Source organism: Macaca nemestrina, chromosome 4 (genome assembly GCF_043159975.1).
Source record: "Macaca nemestrina isolate mMacNem1 chromosome 4, mMacNem.hap1, whole genome shotgun sequence".
Taxonomy (NCBI): Eukaryota; Metazoa; Chordata; class Mammalia; order Primates; family Cercopithecidae; genus Macaca; species Macaca nemestrina.
Genome location: NC_092128.1, coordinates 118806647 through 118820896, shown reverse-complemented (window position 1 = coordinate 118820896; position 14250 = coordinate 118806647). Strand labels below are relative to the sequence as shown.

Here is a 14250-nt window from a genome sequence, read left to right as displayed (position 1 = left end):
CCAGCCAACCACACACATGTTCATTCCTGGCCAAGATCAGCCCCGCTCATTCTGTATTAGAAAAACCTCACAGACCCATGAGCTAAATGAACGCCCATTGTGGAGGCCACTGAGCTTTGAAATTGTTGTTGTAGAGCATTATTGTAGCCATAGAATACCAACATAGTGATTTACACTGGAATAAGGTGTTACTGTACCAAAAACTGAAAATAGTTGGCATCGCTTTTGAGAACAGCAAGTTGGGGGACAAAGAAACAATCAGAGAAGCCTGGAAATACATGATAAAATACTTAGGAATACTGGAGAAAAATAATAAAAAAACAAACTGCTATAAATAGCTGAAAAAAGGACGATGCATATTACAGTGTGAGAACAGTGGGTAATATTATCACCTGTATTAACTTCAAAGATGGAAATGGTGCCCAATAAACATTTTGACCTGGGTATGGAGCTCTCTAGAGAGAATGTTGAAAGACATGGCCTCAGAAGAAAGATCAAGTCAAGGGTGCGATTGTAAGAACTTTGTTGAGATCTTCAAAGAATGATGCTGCTTAGAGACTCTCTCAGGGGGACACAGGGCTTTTAGGAACCTAAAGGGTGTTGTCCCCTAGTATTCTGGCATTCCCCAAATGCCACTAATTAATTTTAGAGAGAGCAGCATATCTCAACAACATCGTGAGAGTAGCTTGTGGATCTCAGTTAGAAAACTGGAAAACCTAGAGTGCTTTATAGGAAGCTGTATCAAGAAGGTACCCCAGGCTGGAATACAAGTAAAATGTAAATAGCTCTCTAAGAACCCAGCTGTCCACAGGCAGGAAGCAGGCTGAGAGCTACTCAAAAGGTATATTTTAAAGTATCTTCACACACAGCCATGGAGGGCAATGGAAGGGAAAGCACCTCACAGAGTAGAATTAAGGGCCAATGCAGATGATGAGCTGGGGGACATTCCCAGGACGCAGAACCAGGGCCTGGCTAAGGAGCATCCCAAATTCCCCACAGCTAGTGCAGCCTGGCACCATCTGTTATGCACAGCCCACAGCAGCACAATCCCACAGACTCATGAGCGAAATGTATGTTTACTCTGATGCTACTAACAGTTTGCAGTTGTTTGCTATATAGCATCATTTTGGTAATAAATGATTGATTTGCAGAGTTCCAAGGAACAGATTTTAAAATGTTCTGGAACTCCTGATCCGTTCCTTTATAAACTGGCCTTTACTTGAGAAAGGTTTTATAAATTCTTTAAGTAATAAATGCATACTTTGTGATGATCTTAAAGTTAGCATTCAGGACTTAAAAGAGTTCAGAGAAAAAGCTTTTCTTTCCTTCTTTCTTTTTCTTTTTCTTTTTCTCCTAAGAATGGTTTTCTAAAACTAGGCTGTGTTCTGGAAATAAGCTGTGGGATTTCCTTCCCTACCAGTCCATAAGTCATGAAGTGATAAAGACCAATAAATGAAATAGGAAATTAATCTTCTTTTAGGAATATACTATGACACCCCAGAACAGACCTTTCATCTCAGGAATAACAGCCCCTCAGAAAAGTAACTAAGTAGCTATAAGAAAAAAAAAAAACTCAGTGGATATTCAAATACATTAAATTCCATGGGAGAACAGAATTATGCAAAAAAAAAACAAAAGGGAAAATGTGTTTGGTTTCTTTAACTGAAGTGTGTAAGTTCTAAAGAGTGTTTTGATTAAACAAGCTAAACACTCAAGATGTGAATGATAGAACTCATAAAGGTCGCACAAGAGACATTCTACAAGATAATGAACCATACATTAAGCCTATTCATATGCAAATTTTCCATGTTTTCCTTCAGAAAGACTATGAAACTCATATCATCTGTGTTGGTGAATGTAGCCTAAAGGCTGAAAGAAAAAACTGGTCATTAATTACAGAAAAATAAATGCAATCATTTGATGCACTATCAGCCGCCAGCAGTTCTGGTGAGTATGTCAAATAATAGATTGCCCTTTACACCCCACAACAACATTGAGTTCCTTGGCTTGCTGGAGAGGAGCTCAGCCTCCAAAGGGTCAAGTATAATTCACCTGCATGCTTGTGCCTGCCAAAGGACACGTAAATAACATTAAAAACTCAGCAATCACCACTCAAACGTGTCAGTACAGAAGACTCATCTAAACAAAGACAAAAAAGTTACAGACGTGAGGGGAACACACAAATCCCCAGCCACTCATCACTGAACAAGAGGTCTGTGCCTTAAACACTTCAAAGCAAAGACACAACCATCTCCTATGAATATGTAAGAAGGGTTTAGATTGGGATAGACTAAAAAGTCGGAATATTTGTAGAGGAAATGAACAGATTCCTTCTGCTAATTAGGTGTATTTTCATAACGGCCACATAATATGTTCCAATATATGTCAGCAAATATATTTTAAGTTCTTTTTCTATCAAGTTATTAAAAATGATATTTTCATATTGAGCTTTAAATCTTCATGCATGTGTGTTGCCTTGAGAAGGAAAAGAGATTTGAACAAACCTCAGCTTTTGGAGAGATTCCTGAATCATCCACACCATGACTGAAAATTTTTCCCAGGGATTACATTGTAATGCATGACTGTTAAAATTTTGTTTAGGGATTACATTGTGAAGTATGACTGTCTCGTCAGGGATGACATTGTGAAGTACCTGTAAGAATTTTTATTTCACTGAATAAACCTCCAACATGGGCTTATCTTTATCCCAATAAGCTTCTTCAGGTTCACATGAACCATGAAAGTCCCCACTACAGAAAAGACAGAGTGCCTTCCTGGGCTCATGGAGATTGTTCTTGTTCTCATGGTTCCACAATGGGTTCATGAGTAGACACAACATCCACACACTACAGAATGAAATGTCTATACTGATGTCCTAACAGGAACTCACACTCACTCTCCCACAGTGGATTTAACTTCTTCCCACAATCTACCCTTCTCCGATTTCTCTCTCAATCAAACACAATACTATTTCTCTAGTCATGGAGGCTGAATGCTTTGAATCTTTCTGCTTTCCCCATTTTAACGTAGTGTTGACTTTTTTCCTTAAACAACAACTCACTGTTGGGTTCACCACTTCTCTATTCCTACTGATGGATCAAGGCATCTTTCCTTTATCTCAGTCCCCATTCTCTCACATCTGAAGAATCCCCCCACCTAGCCTCTCTAATTCCAAGGGGACCATTCCTAATTCACAGGAATAGTCCTGGCAGGGTTTGAAAATCCAGGACTCCTAAGAGTAGCTCTGTGTAACTACTGCTTTCTTTGTGTCATCTCCAGGCCTATTTATCCAGCCTTCTGGAAGATAAGGCATTTACATGAATGGAAGAACTCCTTGGCCAGCAAAGAAACTAGTGATATTTCCAATTATCACAACTATGAATACTTTAAAAATAGATTTTTTCCTCCACTTTGTATTTACTAGGTGAAGTCCTGTCTTAACAAAAAGCAAAAACCTATTTCTTCCATTTCTAATGAAAAACAAGTCATTTTTTTCGCAAGACAATGTTTACATATAATTTTTCTTAATGCTTAGTAACAAATGCTGGGATTTAATCTGGTCCTTCCCAACCCTGTGCTCAAAAATATATTTGAATGTTGAGTTTTCCTAAATACTTTCTAAAACAGGAAAAAAAATAAAAAGAATATGATTACCTTTGCCAGAGTTTGGGTTTTTGATATGTTTGCATTTGCACCTCCAGCTTCACTGGGGATTTGTACTCCAAAAGACCAACCTCCAAGCCTGTTAACAATGAACATTGTGTTAGTGCTTCAACCACAGAACACCAGGACTGCTAACCAGAGGGTGTTCATTACTAACCCCACCAGGTACAGCAGTCTTAGGACAGTAGCCAGCTGAGCATCTGTGATCTGTGACATGAACACACAGGCAGAAGCGCTGTGCTAATGGAAGTTGCCTGGCTCTCAAGCCAGGCAAAATGGAAGGCACTGATAATTGAGAAGGTCTGGATAAGGCTGGCCACATTAGAAAGTGTACTTGTCACGCCTAACTGTCTTGTGAGGACATACATGCCGTGTAACAGATAGGGCTTGATCATCACCACTGTAATTATTTTAATTAATGGTCATTCCCTCTACGAAACCACTATTCAGACTTTCTTGGGCTAGGTGTTGTGGCTCACGCCTGTAATCCCAGAATGTTGGGAGGCCAAGGCAGGTGGATCACCTGAGGTCAGGAGTTCGAGACCAGCCTGGCCAACACAGTGAAACCTTGTCTTTTTCTGTATTTTGTAAAAATACAAAAAAAAATTTAAAAACCAGCTGGGCATGGTGGCAGGCGCCTGTAATCCCAGCTACTGAAGAGGCTGAGGCAAGAGAATCTTTTGAACCCGGGAGGCGGAGGTTACAGTGGACATCATGCCATTGCACTCCAGTCTAGGCAACAGAGCAAGCAAGTCTCTATCTCCAAGGAAAAAAAAAAGGAAAAAAAAAAAAAAGAAAAACAAAAAGTGTTTTTTTTTTTTTTTGAGACGGAGTCTCGCTCTGTCACCCAGGCTGGAGTGCAGTGGCCGGATCGCAGCTCACTGCAAGCTCCACCTCTCGGGTTGACACCATTCTCCTGCCTCAGCCTCCCGAGTAGCTGGGACTACAGGCGCCCGCCACCTCGCCCGGCTAGTTTTTTGTATTTTTTAGCAGAGACGGGGTTTCACCGTGTTAGCCAGGATGGTCTCGATCTCCTGACCTCGTGATCCGCCCGTCTCGGCCTCCCAAAGTGCTGCTATTACAGGCTTGAGCCACTGCGCCCGGCCTAAAGAATTTCTTAATAGTGATCATAATCTTTTGAGGCATTTCTGGTTTGTCTTCCCTACTCTATTTCTTTAATCTTCCACTCAAATCTTGCCTGGTTCAGGAAGGCATTCCAGACAATTTCAGGTGGGTTGGATGTTCCTTGTCTTTTGAGTTCCCACAATACCCTACATTTCCATCCATTGTTATCAATTACCACACGGGATTTTATTGTCTATTTGCCAGTTTATCTTTATACAGCTCTGTGAATTTTTCCTGGTTGGGAATTATATCTTTTTTTTTTTAATATCTCCATGAGTTGCACAGTATCTTGTATCTATTAAACTTAAAATAAAAGTTAACATTTAAAAAATATAATGTTAACTATTATATCAATAAATTTTGTCTTCCACCCACTAGATAAAAGGAGACTGAAGAATAGTCTTCTCTTCTATCATAGTGTTCTACTCTCAGCAAAAATTCAGGTAAAGGAATAAGTACACATTCCCAACTGGCTCAATTGAATACATTCATTCATTCAATAGATATTGACTGAACATCTTTGATATGCCAGATAATATTCTACATTCTGGGCACACAAGCGCCCACCTTCAAAAAGCTAACCATCAGCTCATGCCTGTAATCCTAGCACTTTGGGAGCCCGAGGTGGGAGGATCACCTGAGGTCAGGAGTTCGAGAACAGCCTGAGCAATATGGTGAAACCCTGTCTCTACTAAAAATACAAAAAAACTTAGCTGAGTGTGGTGGCAGGAACCTGTAGACCTAGCTACTCTGGAGGCTGAGGCATCAGAATCGCTTGAACCTGGGAGGTGGAGCTTTCAGTGAGTCAAGATCGTGCCACTGCACTCCAGCCTGAGTGACAGAGTGAGACTCCATTTCGGGAAAAATAAAAAGCTAATCATCAGAGTTAGAACTGAAAACCAGAGATTCTAGTGTATGTTGAAAGACATTAAGAGGTGGAGGCAGGCAAACCCCAGAGGGGCAGGTAGAGGGCAGTAGGGAGTCCCAGACAATAAGGTCAGCCTATGGGATGCCTTCGTACATGAAGCAATATAATACATTTGGGGGACATGGGAAAATTACAGTGGGCAGATGTTATTAAGATTCAAAGCAATGAGAAGCACTCACTGCTGATCTCCCTCATCTGGATTCACCCCCTTAGTCTCAAGGAAATTCAACACAACACAAAAGGTTTCCCAAAAATTGCCCAAGAGGAATTTCAAGATGCTAATTGTACCCAGGTTCCCACATTGAATGCTGCATAATAGAGATAATTCTAAAGTAAGGCCTTGCTTTCATTATGCTGTAAACTTATCTGCTCTTATCCCTAAAGCAGTAAAACTGCTTCTGGCTCTGGTGCTTCTGCCATTGACAAATCTCAACTGATAGGATTTCCCCAGCACTTAAAAGAGTGAAAGTCAGCAGTAAGGAATCTTAATAAGGTCCATGGTATCTATTTAGAATTTTTATGAGCACCAAGGTCAGTCTTAGATTTTTGAGTTTTGAAGAACATTGGCATTTAAAACAATAAGTTTTCCACAGTAATGCAAATACAACAGTAAAGACCCAGCAAGAGATTTGAACACACCTTGGTTTTTCAGATGGCGCCAGCAAGTACTCCTCCATATTGAAGCCTGAGAGATTCAACAGTGTGTGGCCCAGGTGGTTGGTCAGGTAGGGAGCACCGGAACTTCTATTCGGACACTTCTGAAATTGTTTTCAAAAAGAAAAAACAAAAACTTTTTTATAACTCACAAACTGGTTCACTGACATTACTCGAAACTACATGTGACTCTTCTCTAGCTTTCAATTTTTAACAAATTATCTGTAACCTTTCATATGTTCTGATTTCTAAAATCTCTTTCAGGGTCACATATATTTGAGAATTATGCCAGAAATCCACTGTGACTTTTGCAGTCAATTATATCTGAGAACTTCAAATCCTTTTCTGTATGTAAGTTTGGGCAGATTTACAAAAACTAAAAAGGAAAAAAAAAAAATGTTTTCACTGGGGTGATCTTGCATTTGACGAACCTGAAAGAGAGTCAGAGACAACTAGTGGGAGGAAGGTAAGCAGTATAACTCAAAGGCATGTGTCTCTTGCATAAGGGTCTAAAGTAGAAATCAAACAGCTTTTCTCCAGCGACTCACCAGCATGCCAACAACACCAGCTCTGCATCATGGAATAATCACCTAACAAGGTAGGAGGCGGTGGTCAACACAACACAAAACCCAGGCCACGGGAGGCTGCGCAGTGATGTGCTCTGCCCTGCCACAGAACGGCTTTGGAGTTAATGTGCTTTGTTTCCATTTCTCAAACACTTTCAGAAAAGATGATATATTAAAATAGGAAACAACTCTGTCTCTGAGTCTTTTGTTGTCAAAATGCCAGGGGTTTGGTCTTGCTGCACAGAAAGCCAATCACTGAGACCATGGGTGTTGCCAGGGAGGAAGCCTTTAACTGAGTTCTGCAGCTGCGGAGAATGAAAAAGTCTCAAATCCATGTTCTCAACCATCTAAAACTGGTGGGGGTTATATGGAGGGGAAAATGGGAAAACAGGAATGAAGGAGGGGTAAGGAAGCAATCATGATGCATGAGGGGTCTGGAGTCTCATTTTCTGAATTCAGGGATCTAATGTATTTCAGTCCCTTGCCTGAGGATCAGTTTCTTGAGGAAGAAACTCGGGTGGTGAAACAAACGTAAGTTTCAAGTTTTAAGACCAGGGAGGGTCCATTTCCATGTTTATTCAAAACTCCATAAATATTACTTGTAAGATACATTTGGGCCAGTTTCAAATTCATTACAGCTTTGGAAGCTTGTCTGCTTATTTGCAAAATGAAAACGGAAACAAGCTTACCTAAATGCTTGGATTTGCTGTTAGGTTCAGATACACATGAAAGAACTACAGCAAAGTAAGAAGGGCGACAGACAGTTACGATACTGCTTTCAGGGTGTTGAAAGAAAGGCTTGAGGAAAGATACGAAAAAGAATAATAATTGTTGTACATCATAATTCAGCAAAACTCACTTATTTGTGGAATCTAACAAAGTCAAACTCATAGGAACACAGAGTAAAATGGTGATTGGCAGAGAGGATATTGGTCAATGGTTACAAAATTTCAGCTAAACAGGAGGCAGAAGTACAAGAGATCTATTGTACAACATGATGACTACAATTAGTAACAATGTATTGTACCTTGAAAATTGCTGAAAGAGCCAGTTGAGGTGGCTCACACCTGTAATCCCAGCACATTGGGATTACATTCCTGAGTTTGAGACCAGCCTAGGCAACATGATGAAACCCCATCTCTAATAAAAATACAAAAATTAGCAGGGTGTGGTAGCACGATCCTGTGGTCCCAGCTACTCGGGACGCTGAGGCAGGAGAATGTCTTGAACCTGGGAGGCAGAGGTTGCAGTGAGCCAAGGTGGCACCACTGCACTCCAGCCTGGGCCACAGAGCGAGACTGTCTCAAAAAAATGAAAAAAGAAAATTGCTAAAAGAGTAGATTTTAACTTTGGGAGGCCGAGGCAGGCAGATTACAAGGTCAGGAGATCGAGACCATCCTGGCTAACATGGTTAAACTCCATCTCTACTAAAAATACAAAAAAATTAGCCAGGCGTGATGGCGGGTGCCTGTAGTCCCAGCTACTCGGGAGGCTGAGGCAGGAGAATGGCTTGAAGCCGGGAGGTGGAGCTTGCAGTGAGCCAAGATCGCACCACTGCACTCCAGCCTGGGCGACAGAGCAAGACTCTGTCTCAAAAAAAAAAAAAAAAAAAAAAAAAGAGTAGATTTTTAGTATCCTCAACACACACAAACACACACACACAAATAGTAATGTTGGGATCAGGAAAAAATACCCCAGAATATGGTGCTTTCACATGCTGAGCTGAAGAAGTTTCAAGGTGTCTCGGACCTCCCTCCTATCCACTTTCTCTCCCAAAGCACAGGACGAAGTTGAAATTCTTTACCTACCTAAGATCTAGACCCACCAAGGAGAATGTTTTATTTCTTCTCCTCCCTGTAAGACCAAGAATGTAACCAAACCTAAACAGATAATGTCTACTCCCAGATCCATTTATTCTTTATTGTAATCTTTTATTGTCCCAGTACAGAATTCGTCTTCTCCCTCCATGACCTGATTTGCCAGGACCCAAGGCCCTATACTTTCTGTAAACTTGAGATGATACATAAACATCTGAACTTCATTGGGGGATAGATAATAACCCTGTAATTCTCCTCCTGTACATGTTAAAAGAATTCATGTGCCTTTTCTCCAATTAATCTGCCTTTTATGAGCTGAATTTTTAGCAAACCTACAGAGGATGAAGGGCAAGTTTTCCTGTGCCCCTGCAATAAGTACATGAGGTAATGCATATATTAAATAGCTGGATTTAGCCATTCCATAATGGGGGTGTGTGTGTGAGAGAGAGAGAGAGAGAGATTTTATATATATATATATGTTATATATATAAACAATATATAAAAATCATGATATATGTATATATCACATCATTTTATATATAATAGATATAATATCAATATGGTATGGTGTAATCACAAATATAGATAACTTCTGCTTCTCAATTAAAATAAATAATCAGCCAAACTGGATGAACATAACAACCGTTAAAGTTTTCCTACCTCTAGCTTTCCTCTCTCCAACTCAATTTACCACCCCCATACCTATCAAGATACATCCTTCAAAATGGTGTTTTCAGTTAGATTATTTCCTTGCTAAAAAAAATTCCAATTCTTATCAAGAATTCAGGTCTACTAGAAAATGTCCTTGGTCTCATTCTAACCATTATCTGTGTAGGTGTCCCCAAATACACCCTCTGTATTAAACTGAATATTGACCTCCCCGCCCCCCACCAAAATATCAGGCCCTCATCTCTGGACTCTTTAAATGCTACTTAGTATCTTGATGATGTTATTAAGTTACAGATCTTGAGTCCAGAAGATTATCCTGGATTGTGACAGTTCGCCCTCATGCAGTCACCTTGTAACTGAGCTGCTTAGCAGTTTAGCCTCAAACCTCATTTTAAAATGTTTTATCCTTTCCCTCTTCCTCTTTCCCCTCCCCAGTTTCAAGATGTAGCTCTGAGATAAACTTTACAGCCTTGAAATGTTTTCTTTCTCTTTCCTTTCCCACTTCATGCCCCCATGCCTTATGCACATTTATTTATCTAGATGCTTGTTAAGCACACGCCGTGCTCACTTATCCGGTCATATAATTCCTTAAAAGTTTCAGGGGACTAGACAACTCTGAAAATCTGTCCCCAGCGAAAGATTACTTCAAGGCTGGAACCCATTCCCAGCTGAAGATTGACTATAAGATTGACTGTGATTAGTTTGTAACCTGGCAGGATCCACGATGGGGTCAGCCTCTTCACCAAATGAAACAACAATTCAAGATGAGTCATTGGAGTAAGTAACCCCTCCTGGGACCTCCTAGCTCCCCCTCTCCCCAACCCCCAAGCTACCACCCCTGCCTCTTCCGCATTCCAAACCCTTTCTTTAAAAAACCCTGTGTTCCCTCCACAAATTACAGCAGAATTGCTGTAATTTCTGCTCTTCCCCTTGCTGGCACAGATAATAAAGTCTTGCTTACTTTTAATCAGCTTGTTATTATTTTGGCCTCTTTCTACAAGCAGTGAGCAGCCAGGTCCTTTTGCTGGTTACAACCTGTGCCACTGTGAGAGGGAGACAGAGGAGGACTAGACAGAGAAAGAAGGGGAGAGGACACTGTGACAATGGAGATAGAGATGTGTGTAATGTCACCAGAGGCCAAGGAATTCCAGAAGCAAGAGAAGCTGGAGGAGGAAAAGGACAGATTGTCCTCAAGAGTCTTCAGACACCTTAATTTCACTCCAGTGACACTGACTTCAGACTTCCAGCCTCCAAGAACCATGTGAGAATAAACTCATGTTTTCTTAAGTCACCAACTGTGTGATAATTTATTACCTGAGCGACAAGAAACAAATCTGCCCTCCACCTATTCTGTGTAAAGCCACACTCACTCCCGATGACATGTTTTGGGTCATAGTATTGCTATCCATGGGAGCCCAGGCCCTGAAAATTCCTGTTTGTTCTTTAGAGTTAGCTCAATTCCTGTTCCCCTTTGAGCCTTTTCTAATGGTGTCTCTTCCAAATCATGTTTTCATCCTCAGAAGAACTAACCATGGAACTTTTTTGTAGGTTTGGAGAGAGCCACAGCATCTTTGATAAAACATGAGGAAATCGGTCAGGCACGGTAGCTCACACCTGCAATCTCAGCACGTTGGGAGGCCAAGGCGGGTGGATCACAAGGTCAGGAGTTCGAGCCCAGCCTGGCCAAGATGGTGAAACCCCATCTCTACTAAAAATACAAAAATTAGCTGGGTGCAGTGGCACATGCCTGTAACCCCAGCTACTCAGGAGGCTGAGGCAGAAGAATCACTTGAACCCAGGAGGCTGAGGAGGCAGGGAGTCCAGATCATGCCACTGCCCTCTAACCTGGGTGACAGAGTGAGACTCTGCCAAAAACAAAAAAAAAAAGAGGAAATTGACATGCCCTTGCAGACCCAGGGCTTCCAGATAGCACACATGTATTTAAGGGGAGAGAAATATTTTTTCCTTCTGGTAAAACACAGTCAGCTTGGCTCAACATGAACACTAAAGACCAGAGAACTGGCCATGGGTATATAGGCCTTCCTTCCACACATCTTTGAGTACATTTCCTTTGAGCCATCCCTGAAGAGTAACCACACCCATTGCTTAGGACTTTCATTAATTCCACCTCAACTCCTTCTCTCCTGAGGTTCTCTGATTTCTAACGTGTGGTCCAGTATTTCTCAAAGTGCATCCCGAAACACACTGGTGCCACAAAAGGGAAGGACTCTTCAGTCAAATTTGCAGAAAATGCTGCATCTACTCCACTGTCAATTCAAGGACAATTTCATTATCACCAAATAGCTTCTTAGAAGAGCTGTGGCAAAGATACCTGCTTAATACTGCTTTATCCAACATTTGTGAAACTTACTTGACTATGGAACTCTTTCATGTAAAACATTTCTTTCTCACATATTACTGAAATCTCACAGTTCGTGTGAGTTGAAGTGAATTTAGGAACATAAACACCAATCATTCTGATATTAACCCAGTCTAATCCCAATAGACCTTAGGTAGCTGGTGGTACTAAAAGCTACTAGTATAATAGAATGATCAAATCAAGCCTAGAGAATACGAGTGTGGTGTGAAAAATTAGAGATCTCATGAGTGTTGAGGCATAGAAAACAATCTCCCAAAATATGCTGCTTGTGCATGCTGGGCATATCTATCAATTGAAAGGCCTCAGAAATAAGCCTCAGAATCAAGGTCCCTGGAACCTTGTCTTGTTCCTCCTCCGTTCCAATTCTCTTTGGAATTTCCATATCTGACCAAAAAACTCCTTACCAAAGGAAACACATAGGTCCTCAATCCCCTCCCTGAAATCTCATTATCTGTTTCAGAAAAGAAGAGTGAAGAATGCAACGATTCTTGGATGGACTTTTTCACAAAATAATGCCTTGCTTTTGGGCTCACTCAAATTCCAGGAGAATCATCTACAAGTTAACTTCTGTCTCCCTGGCCCATTCTTTCTCTATAACAACCATTTCCTGCCCCTCAAAAGAATTATCCGCACTTCCCATCTTCTCCTTCCCCTATGAAAAGGGTATAGAAATTTCTATACCTCTTTGGTGGTTTGAGGTAATTACTCTATGATGTGATCCTCTCATGCACATTAACACGTTTGTATGGTATTTCCCAGTTAACCTGCCTTTTGTCAATTGATTTTCAGTGAAGCTTCTGAGGGTGAAAGGCAAATTTTCCCTTTACCCCTAAAGTGAATAAATGGAAAAACAAGTCCAGGGAAAAAAAACAATAATCATGTCTAAAAAAAAAAAAAAGATAACTGATCACTGCAAAGGATCACCAAATGTCAAATGTAGCTGAGTTTATTGACAGCTGAAGCCAAGAGGGAAATATGGAGAGTTCCATTAGCTCTTCCACATCAACCAACACTCTTGAGTGTTCACTAAAGGTGCTGTGTCATTATTCCCGCTTACATGTGTATCTTTAGTCTAAGAGAAGAAAGCAGACTAGTTACTCCAAAAGCAAGCTTTCTAAAATCTCCAGAAAAAAGACAAACAAAAAGGCTTTTTATCTGAGGAATGTGAGCTCCCTTTAAATAATCAGGCCCAGAGAGGCACTGGAGTGAGACAGCAGTCACACTCCACCCCATCCCCCTTGAGCTAAGCAATCATTTCTAAGCAGCTCACTATATGGACCCCAGGCTGAGTGCCACCACCAGAGCTATAAAGTAACTTAACAATGCCAATGAGAATCCCTGACAAACAACTTTTGTAATCACCCACTCTCCTGATTCATTCTTTTTTCTTTAATAAATTATGAGAGAGAAGGAAGGGAGAAACTGGCTAGGCAGATAGTTAGGGCAAGGTCCTCAGTGGCATTTATTTTCTAACAAAGAGCAGCCTGAAAGCTCGGGCTGCAAGCATAGATACGGAGATGAATTCCCACACAGAAAGGGGCCTCCCGTGTAGTCAGCAAGTTTCACTGACATACAGTGGGCCCCAGTGAGCACATTCCTTTCCTTTTTGGACATACTCACGTAAGGAAGCTTGCAGAGGGGGCTTGCTTGGAACATGGCTGCAACACTATAGAAAAGAAGAGCTACCCTCGGCCAGGCACATCTACCTTGAAGGGTAATATTGTTTGGCTCTGTGTCCCCACCCAAATCTCATCTTGATTTGTACTCCCACATGTTGTGGGAGGGACCCCAATGGGAGATAACTGAACATGGGGTGGTTTCCCCCTTACTGTTCCCATGGTAGGGAATGAGTCCCATGAGATCTGATGGTTTGATAAGGGGAAACCCATTTCCCTTGGCTCTCATTCTCTCTCTTGCTGCTACCATGTAAGAAGTGCCTTTCACCTTCCGCCGTGATTGTGAGGCCTCATTAGCCATGTAGAGCTGTAAGTTCAGTAAACCTCTTTCTTTTGTTAATTGCCCAGTCTCGGGTATGCCTTTATCAGCAGCACGAAAATGGATTAATGAAAAGGGTTCTGCCCCTGATTCATGCACAGTAGGAGGAGATAAGCAATATGGAGTAACTTAGGTTAAGGATCTGCATGTGCACTAAACAGATAGGGTAGGGACTGCCGGGGATTCGCGTCTTATGGAAATGAAACACCTAGTTCTAACCAGTTTTTTGAGCCCTATATAAATGGAGCACCCTTACCAACTCGCTTTCTTATTAAAACCCTTGCACTTCACTGTAAAATGACAACCTTTTTTTGAGATCCCTCTCTGCAGCAGAGAGTTTTTTCTCTTCCTTTCACTTACTACATTTCTGCTCTAAGCTCACTCCTGGTGTGTCCATATCCTTGATTTCCTTGGCCATGAGACAAAGAACTTCAGTTGACACCCTAGACAATA

At 41.3% G+C, this 14250-nt stretch overlaps 1 protein-coding gene across 4 annotated transcripts in view; it reads right to left on the bottom strand.

Moving 5' to 3' along the window:
* LOC105492357 (ATP binding cassette subfamily A member 13) overlaps nt 1–14250 on the bottom strand; it is a 454445-nt gene that overhangs the window by 174957 nt on the left and 265238 nt on the right. For all 4 annotated transcript variants that reach the window (XM_011759379.3, XM_024796198.2, XM_024796197.2 and 1 more), the window contains exons 41-42: nt 6356–6474; nt 3655–3742 (exon numbers count right to left, since the gene is read on the bottom strand). In XM_011759379.3, the coding sequence (XP_011757681.2) occupies nt 3655–3742; nt 6356–6474 (207 nt within the window). The remainder of the gene's footprint in view (nt 1–3654; nt 3743–6355; nt 6475–14250) is intronic.